Here is a 9,919-nt window from a genome sequence, read left to right on the forward strand (position 1 = left end):
ATATCCTTTCATAGAATTGCGACGAAAATCTGCGACGAAGAGAAATGGATAGATAATATCTCTGGCACAGATACAAAAAAAAGAAAAATAGATTCATCGTATTTCCCGAAAGAGCAAAAGGGAAGGATGCCAAAGAACTGCTACTGCGAAACTTTATATTGCGAAGCGCTTTCGAATCGTTTCGATATTATTTCAATGGAAAGATGATTTAGAGAGGATTTCCATTTATTGTAGGAATTTCCATCCTAAAACGTTATATTCTTTCCTTCGCAATCAAACTACAATTGTGTATCTACAACACAATCTTACTTCTACTTTTCTATTTCTCTTACATGTCGTGTTTATTCATTTCTCTCTCTCTCTCTCTTTCTCTCTCTCTCTCTCTCTTTCTCTCCCTTTTCATTTCACCGACAAAGAACAAATACGGATTTAAGGCGCGTATTATTATCCTGAGTGAGATCCGATATTTATTATACAAGTCCCGATCCTATCTCGTTCTCTAAAAAAGCTTAACAGCCCTTTATCGTAACGTGGAATAAAGTACAAAAGTCTTTCAAAAATATAGCAAGTGCCAGTGGCCGCGAAGAAAAAAAATGATCGCGGCTTATCAAAAGCGTCGGTGCGATTCCATCAAATATTTCCTTCGAAATTCAAACTGCGTTTTATATATTATGTACCCTATGTAAATGCTCGGTGTACGTTATTCTTTCTAAGACCCTCGTTCTTATTCCCTTTTTCCCGGCAACGAATTATTTTATCGTCGTTTTACATCCCTTCCTATAAGCTGTAACCGCCACCCCGTTAAAAACACTTGCCCTGTACAAGTTATATATATATATAAATGTATGTATGTATGTATGTATGTATGTATGTATGTATGTATGTATGTATGTATGTATGTATGTATGTATGTATGTATGTATGTATGTACGTATGTATAATATCCGAAGCACTTAGGTCGCAATTCGTTTTCTACCGATAATTAGCCCATAATTTACGTATACCCGTGTGTTTATATGTAGATGTGTTTCTGTGCATATGTATTTCTGTGCGTGTGTGTGTGTGTGTGTTAATCGTAAGCGTGTGTATGAAGCGTCACAAACGTCAAAAGTTTTCGAGACTTTATTTAACGACGCACGTGCGCTCTCGACTCTCCTAATCGTTCCTCTCTCTCTCCCTCCTTCACTTTTCTTCTCTACCCTTCTTCTTCCATTACCATTCATCCGCCCCCTTTAGCACACCACGAAACTACACGCGATCACCCTTCGTCATCTTAAATTTTAATCCTCTCTCACAGTCATTAACCACTAGCACTACTTATTCCGCTAATCTACACCTGGTCTTTTCTCTATTACTTATCTATGTCTCTTTCATTATTATTCTCTTGCTTATTTATATGCATACGTAAGGAAATTGATGTATATTGTGTATGTGTATGTGTGTGAGTGTGCAAGCGCGCATGTGTTTGTATTTGTATATATATGTGGCATATTATTACGTTGGCGTTCCTCAAAAACAATCTATCGTCTTTTCCCTTATTTCTTTCCTTATTTCTTATTTTTTCTTCTTTTTTTTTTTTTTTTTTTTTTTTTTTTGTAAAAAGCTTATGAATATATGTATTGTATATATATAGATATATATATATATATATATTATATATAAAGAAATACTGTTACCTACAATGTAATGAACACATTATGTTGCTTCTTCTCTTTCCCTCTTGCAAAAGGGAATCGCGCGCTCTTCCGTTTCTTGAATTTATCTAACTATCGTTGCGTATAAATTGTCGGTGTATGTTTGTGTGTATGTGTATACGTCTATGCATTTGTGTGTTCATCTATGTATGTTTCTTTTCGCGTCAATTCTTAATTTCTAATACGATATCCATTAATATACTTTTTTTTTCCCCTGAAAATCTTATAGGATTAGCACAATCGCTTATACCACCGTGACTCGATAATTAGCAGTAAATAATATTCGTATGGATATAATCAGCGATAGCAAGCGCCTACAACGAACTAAAAACCGATAACAATAATAATAATATTAATTAATGCATATCGAACTAACTAATGTCAATAGTTAATGGTTATGTCGTATTCTCTTTTTCATTTCCACGCTTTCTCTCTCACTCTCTCTCTCTCTCTCTCTCTCTCTCTCTCTCTTTCTCTCTCTCTCTTTCTCTCGTTCCTAAACTCATACGTAATAACCCATTGTATATATGTATATATATGCATATATATGTTTGCCTACGTACGTATAGTATATATATATAAATATATATACTAACATATACATTTATATATATTTATATATATTTATATGTGGAAGTAACTTACGTTTCTATGCACGAATTTCTCCTTCAGAGATTTTCCTATGTACATTACATACGTTATGTATTATATTATGTATATATATATATATATACATACATAACAATGATGATTTGTTATGTATATGTATATACTTTAAAAAGCGTACTTTAGTGCAACTCGACGAATCTTTCTAATCCTAACAAAGTCCATTCGCGCGCAAAGAACTTATTCCACGAAGGAAAGTAAGTAGACCATAAAGAAGACAAGACGAAAGTTTGATGAAGAAACTCGTTAGACACACGGATATCATCCCGACGGAATCAAAATCAAGTTAAAGAATACTCGCTTGCGAACGGAATCGAGTGTAGAAAAAAAATCGTTCGATCCCGTTGCCACCTTCCGATGTTGGTTACAAACACCCTATGGTAAACATCTCGATCGTTATAACAATTCCTAGAATTACTAATAATTAAAAAAAAAAAAAGAAAAAAAAAAGAAAAACCACAAACAAACAAATACGAATCCATCTAGTTTTTCCATTTTGGAATCTTTAATTTGTTGTTCGTTTTATTGCACCCATACGAAAAACATCGATCGAGATATACATACATACATACATACATATATATATATATATATATATATATATATATATATATATGCATGAGGAAAACTATACTATGAAAATTGTTTTATCTCTCTTCCTCCCTTTTTTCTTTTTAACCTTTTCAGAAGAGACGCGATACCATGGAATAAAATAGAATAGGGATGAAAAAAGAAAAGTATGATTTTTAGGTGTTCCAGAAATGAATTCAGAAGGCCCTTTGAATGAAATATTACAATGATATATATATATATATAAGAAAGTGAAGAAATAAGAAATCCGTCGAGACGATACCAAATAGCAAAGACTATAGACTGTATAGTATATAAATATATATACATATGTATATGTATATATATATAACACTCATACAAAAGTAGAGTTAGAAGAAGATAAACAACGGGTGCAAGAATCTAATCTCTATCCAATTGAACGTCGTGCGCCATTAAAAAAAAAAAAAAACCATTTCGATCGACAGCTAATCAATTTACCCTTTTTGGTTCTTAACTGTCAAAAGAGAACGAGTGAGATTTACGAGTTTACCTTCTTGGAAATGAATGAAATAATTATCAATATAACAATATGAATTTTCCTACTATTACGAATACTAAACTATTTCTATCGACGAAGGGAAAAAATGAAAATAAAGGGTGGAGGGGAGAATATCAAAATTGTATTTCAAAATGCTCCAAGCGAGAATGGACGAAAGTTGTAAAGAAAGAAATTTTTTTTACCGGATCAACCCCCTCCTCCCTTTCCTAAATATTCAACATTTTTTAATTTCAATAAAATAAAATCTAGAGTTGAGTTTGAATCGATTACTAACTACTGTATGTATCTACATACATAGAGGTTCGATAGATCGCAATCCCCAATCGTGAGGTATGGAGAAACAACGATAGTAAAAGGGGGAGGGAATTAACCGGTAGCAAACGTTTGACTAATAATAATCCTGATAAGCTTCCTCGCTCTCTTCGTACTAGCGCGCTGTACACTTTTTATCTACGTCGTTAAACTAGAGAAATTAAAACTAGTCGCGTACTAGAGACGTTCAATCTCAGCGTTTTAAAATGTACGTCTGCGGGAAAACCGCACAATGCACCAACTTGAATATCTTTTATCTTCTTTGATCGTTAGACGAAAGATATTATTCCTTCTCGCATTTTCTTTTTCTTTCTTTCCTTCTTTTTCTTTCTTTCTTTCTTTCTTTCTTTTTTTTTTTCGTTTTCTACTTTTTGGGATCATTTTTCGGCGCATGTTAGAAAAATATTCGCGGACTTACCGAGAGGATGGCATACGTACCAGATGTTGTGTTTGTTTGTCCGTCGAATCGGATGGAAAAAGTTAAAAAATAATAATAATAATAATAAAAATAATTAAGAAAAAAAAAAAAAAAAAAAGAAAAAAAAAACAAACAAACAAAAAAGTTAACAAACGTTGCGCCTTTGAAAACGAACAGAATACTCCCAACGAGGAACATCGAGATACAAGCGATACATGCGCATGTCTATACCTTTCTTTCTCTTTCTCTCTTTCTTCTCTCTATCTTTATCTCTATCTCTATCTTTATCTATATCTCTATCTTTATCTTTATCTCTATCTTTATCTCTATCTTTATCATTATCATTATCTCTATCTTTATCTCTATCCACCTTTATTTCTACCACTTTTGTAAGGAACGATACACGAAGCAAATTTATAAATAAAAAAGTACAAAATACGTCTGTCGTGCGAGTTCCTTAATGTCCTATCGCGAACTTCCATCTGTTCTATTCGATCATGCTTCTTTATGAATATTTCCTAAATAAGACGAATAATAGAAACAAAACGAAAATGTCTCCGGAACGTCTGCAACTTCTCACGCTTACACGTCTTCTATGATTTAAAAAAAACAAAAAAAAAAAAAAAAAAAACAAAAAAAAAAACAAAAAAAAAAAAGCAAACAAAGAAGTACGTTTCTTTCGTGTCCTTGAAAGAAATCGCGGATCGAATTAGACACATTAAGTATCCATGTAGATGCGTGATCCTGGTGGCTGATGACCTTCAACTCGCGATCGTAGTATACATCAGTTTATGATGTTTCATTCCTTGAGGTATGATCGGCCAGAGGAACGAGTTTGATAGATGGTCTTTCACATGAGAAGGTCGAAAGATCCGTCGTAGTTGTAATAGTTTCCTTCGTCGTCGTCGTCGTCCTCGTCATTGTTGTTGTTGTTGTTATTGTTGTTGTTGTTGTTATTCCTAGCCAAGTTGCATTTCTATGTTGATAAATGTATACGCGTAGTGACGAAAATGTGAATACATATATATATATATATATATGTATATGTAATATGTTTATAAATGTGAGTGACCCATATCGAGATTAATAATAACTCGATTGGAATTCCCATTTCTCTTGTTTCCTTTTTTCTTTTTTTTTTTTCTTTTTTTCTTTTTTTTCTTCTAAAATTCTCTTTAACGCCTCCGAGCAAGATTATATCTAAGATACTTCAGCCTGGCTCTTAATAGTATCTGTTCCTTCGATAATTCAGAAATCTTAATCTGATTGTTGATGAATGAATGAGCGAGAACATCGCAAAATAGTGCAGCTTGTCTCAGGATTGTCACTTTCGCTGCTTTTTCTTTAAATTCAACAGCGGGCACTAAACGACGAAGATCCTCGAAGAAATGCCGAAGTTCGACTCGTCTCCGTCGTTCCATATTGTTATGAAGACTCCTCTTCTCGGTATCCAATTCATCTTCCGACGAACTTTTCGAGGCTGCGCCACCTTTGCTTTTCGTTGTCTTTTTTCTTCTTTGAGTGTTTCTGGTACAATTTCTTTTGGCTTGTTTATCGACAGCAGGAGTGCTAGCAGACAGATTTCGTTTTCGTGTTGTAGCATTTGCCGGCGGCCTGCCTCGTGGTCTGGGTGCTTGTATCGTCGTTGCTGTCGTGCCTTTCTTTTCTTTCACATTTGTTGACCGCTGTGGGCGTTGCTGCTGCTGTTGCTGTTGCTGCTGCAGTTGCTGTTGCTGCTGCTGTTGCTGCTGCTGTTGCTGCTGATGATGATGCTGTTTGTGATGCTGTTGGTGGTGCTGCTGCTGGTGGTGCTGATGGTGATGATTATTTTGTTGATGATATTGATTCTGTTGTTGTTCATTTTTATTAGCTAAATTGCTCGCTCGACTAGGCTTCTCGAATGTCACTACGTCAATCTCTTCTTCTTCTGTAACAAAAACATATAAACAAGATTTATTAATCAAATAAATTCGTTAATATTTTCGATGATTTAGCAGATTTTTATTTAAATCGAGAAAAACGATAATAAAATGTTTAATTGTTGCGTTTGAATATATCAATAAAATAATTATCAATCGTTTTCGTTGAACTTCAGACTAACGAAAAACTCCCAAAAATAGAGGACTATCGATTCGAAATACTTTGGAAAGCCATTATCGCCCAGCTGCGGTCAGAGACCGCAGTCGAACCCGTTAATTGGCTAGCCAAGTCACTTCCCTCGACCCTTACGATCAAGGCAAAGATCAGCTCAGAGCGGCGGAAACGATCGTTTGACCATTCACTCTCTCTCCTCTCATTCTTTCTCGACGGGAGGACTTGGCACAGCCCAAAATGAGTCTTTGAGCGACGTCCGGCCCGAAACATGGCGCCATAATCATCATTCGGCGGATGTTCGATAACGTTTTATCAGAAAACTCCCGTCGTTTGCAAGGGCAAACGCATAATCGACTCTCTTGAGTTCGAGATGAGTCACGAACTAAACCGTTAGAAGCAAGGACACCCTTTGACAAGGCGAACGATGCCACGTGCTGGTCAAGGAGACCTTCTAGGAAGAAGTAAGAAGAGACAATGAGAGAGAGAGAGGGAGAGAAAGAGAATGTAGGCGTTCCTGTATTTCTCTGACGTTTCATACAATCACTGGAAATCCGGTTGGTCTAGATTGCTCTCCATTTCTCTTCTTTCTTTCCTTTTCCTTCTTCGACAAACCCGGATACGGACAATGATGACTTCTGTCAAGGCCGAACCCAAAATACATTTCTTCAATCACATTCATTTCTCTATTTCCGTAAATAATTTCGTTAATTTTACAGATTCGGTATCTTTCATTGAGGAAAATCTTATCAATCATTTCTAACTAAGAAAACTAATTCGACAATTATCCCGAGGAAAAATTCAATAAACGATGATTCGATAAACGAGATTATTCATATTCAAATTTTATATTTTTAAGCATTTCGTAAGTGTTATTTAAAAAAATAAAAAAAAAAGAAAAAAGAAAAACAGACGAAAATAAAAAAAAAAAAAGAAGAAGAAGAAGAAAAAAAAACGACAAGTACGCTATGTCTAAAACTTAAATAAAATCACGTTTAATATCTATATTCTACGTACACTACATGCATCAATTTGCGTAGACGATAATTCGGTATTATATTTTCGTTCATCCTAACATCACTATCTGAAATATTTCGTAACACAGACGATTTTCAGAAAGAAAAAGTGGAAACGTATAATCGATGACATAGGACACTATGAATTTTTGGAAGTGAATCTCATGCGAATGAAAAGAAACTGGGCGAACGCTTTTCCACGTCAATTCACATCTTATTCGTTCTAAGCGATTATATATAATTACGCTTAATTATAGTTATAACCTTTTAATGACAGTCAATTATATTAAAAGACTCTCATCGAGCATCTATATTTATTATAGCGTTAAATCATTTAATTACAATAAAAAGATATATCGAAGAAATAAATATATTTTTCGCAAGTATAGAAATCGTCTAGGTAGGATAATTGCTTCGATAAATCTATTATTCAAATTAAATGACAAGACATTGAACCGAATCGATAGGGGGGGGGGGGGAGGTAAGAAAAAAGAAAAGGGAAGAAAAATAAAAAAAAAAAAAAAGAAAAAAAAGAAAAGACAAATGATTAAACTGTTAAAAGCTCTTTGCTCTCACGAGGGCAATACACGAAAAAGAAACTACTCGACTTTTGCAGAAAAAGCGAAAAGGAACGAGGAAGATGCCAACACGTAGTCGACCCGCCTAAATTCACAAACCACCGGTAAGAGGAGGTAAAAAGAGAAGTGAAGAGAAGTGAAGAGAAGTGAAGAGAAGAGAAGAGAAGAGAAGAGAAGAGAAGAGAAGAGAAGAGAAGAGAAGAGAAGAGAAGAGAAGAGAAGAGAAGAGAAGAGAAGAGAAGAGAAGAGAAGAGAAAAGAAAAGAAAAGAGAAGAGAAGAGAAGAGAAGAGAAAAGAGAAGAGAAGAGAAGAGAGAAGAGAAGAGAAGAGAAGAAATGAGAAGAGATGAATATACAGCAAGATAGAACAAGCGCATGCGTAAAGCGTCGCAACACTTCCACGTGTATCGCGTGGCCTCCGTTCGAGCGCGCGCTATTGGCGTTCAGCCAGAATGACCGGAGAGAGAAAAGGCGCTAAACTTCTAAAAATAACATTACACACCTATATCCGAATTAGGAACCGGCCGGCTCTCGATATCTAACCGTAACATTATTTCTCCCTCTTTCTCTTTCTCTCTAACGTCGGCTTGTCATCGACGCCACGTGTGCCATTCTTTATAATTTCGATGAAGAAACCGCACGTTCCGCCCGAATTCCGCCGTTTAACACGCTCCAACACCTCCGCGTTTGCTACTCTAGCGAGCAATGCGAATAAGTGAACGAACCAACCAACCAACCAACCAACCAACCAACCAACCAACCAACCAACCAACCAACCAACCAACCAACCAACCAACCAACCAACCAACCAACCAACTAGTCTTGAATTTTCTTTTTTTTTCTCGCTTCCTCAAAAATCTTCAACAAATAAGTGTGTTAAATGGAGAAAACATTTTGGTCTTATCGTTGGACACGCTTTCTTTTATATATGTGTATATATATATATATATACCCTCTTTTCCTCCACCTTTCTATTTTCTTCCTTTACCTTTTTAATTGTTTATTTCCTATTTCTCTATCTCTAGAAGAGAAAGAACAAAACCCGGAAATCGAACGATCGATCGCGATTGGCCTTGCCCCGGTTTGACATTCTACTCGATCATACGATCGGCCACTTAGGAATCGCAGACTATAATATATACAGTATAAATGTAATATTACACTTTTCTCCTTGCTTTTTGCCACTAATGCTCTTTCTTTTTTGCCTTCAACGATAAAAGGAAATATCGTAAGAAAAAAATTCTTTCCACATGTATTGCGTACTTACATTTGCGTAATAAGCTTGATAAAGGAGATCTTGATCATGATATTTACACGATATCAATAGCACGTAGGAATGATGATTTATTTAAAAATCTACAAATCATTTCGCAACCATATAGACAAGATCCCGGAAAATATTAATTTATTCGAATTGAAAAATACGATTATTCTGCTTGATTATTTAACTTGTTATTAACAAATTATTATACATTATATTATCTCGTAATAAATGTATTCAAAAGAATCGTATATATATAAAAAAACAAAAAAACAAAGAAAATAGAATGATATTTTATATTATAATTATAAGATTATATTATTAGTTCTGTTCAATATAAAATCCTTCGACTATTGAACCCTAATAACACTACGCAGAATATTCGCATAGAACGCGGGTATAACAACGGGAGGCTGCGGAAGGGGTCGGCGGCATAGCTATGAGGAGTCTGGACCACTCTTCTCTCCCTCTTACTCTTGCTCTCTCTCTCTCTCTCTCTCTCTCTCTCTCTCTTTCTCTTTCTCTCTCATGCCTGCGCGAAAAATATTCGAGGGGAAGCTGTTCGCGTAGAGGTGGGAGATGAGAAGAAAAGAGAAAAGAAGAGAAGTGAAGAGAAGAGAAGAGAAGAGAAGAGAAGAGAAGAAAAGAGAAGAGAAGAGAAGAGAAGAGAAGAGAAGAGAAGAGAAGAGAAGAGAAGAGAAGAGAAGAGAAGAGAAGAGAAGAAAGGAGAGGAACGACGACGGCACATGCAGCCGCGTAAGAGCGACCTTGGA

At 35.3% G+C, this 9,919-nt stretch overlaps 1 protein-coding gene across 5 annotated transcripts in view; it reads right to left on the minus strand.

Moving 5' to 3' along the window:
* Positions 1 to 4,347: 4,347 nt before the first annotated feature.
* The window catches only part of Myc (bHLH transcription factor Myc), a 26,612-nt gene continuing 21,040 nt past the window's right edge, over positions 4,348 to 9,919 (minus strand). For 3 of the 5 annotated variants that reach the window (XM_035878491.2, XM_085660450.1, XM_035878490.2), the window contains one exon: positions 4,349 to 6,128. In XM_035878491.2, the coding sequence (XP_035734384.1) occupies positions 5,377 to 6,128 (752 nt within the window). In that variant the 3' untranslated portion in view covers positions 4,349 to 5,376. Of the gene's footprint in view, positions 6,129 to 9,919 lie in introns of all 5 variants that reach the window. The other 2 variants (XM_085660442.1, XM_035878492.2) reach the window with 1 other exon arrangement.

The sequence above is a fragment of the Vespa mandarinia genome, chromosome 1 (genome assembly GCF_050613455.1).
Source record: "Vespa mandarinia isolate Hongniang chromosome 1, ASM5061345v1, whole genome shotgun sequence".
Lineage (NCBI taxonomy): Eukaryota > Metazoa > Arthropoda > Insecta > Hymenoptera > Vespidae > Vespa > Vespa mandarinia.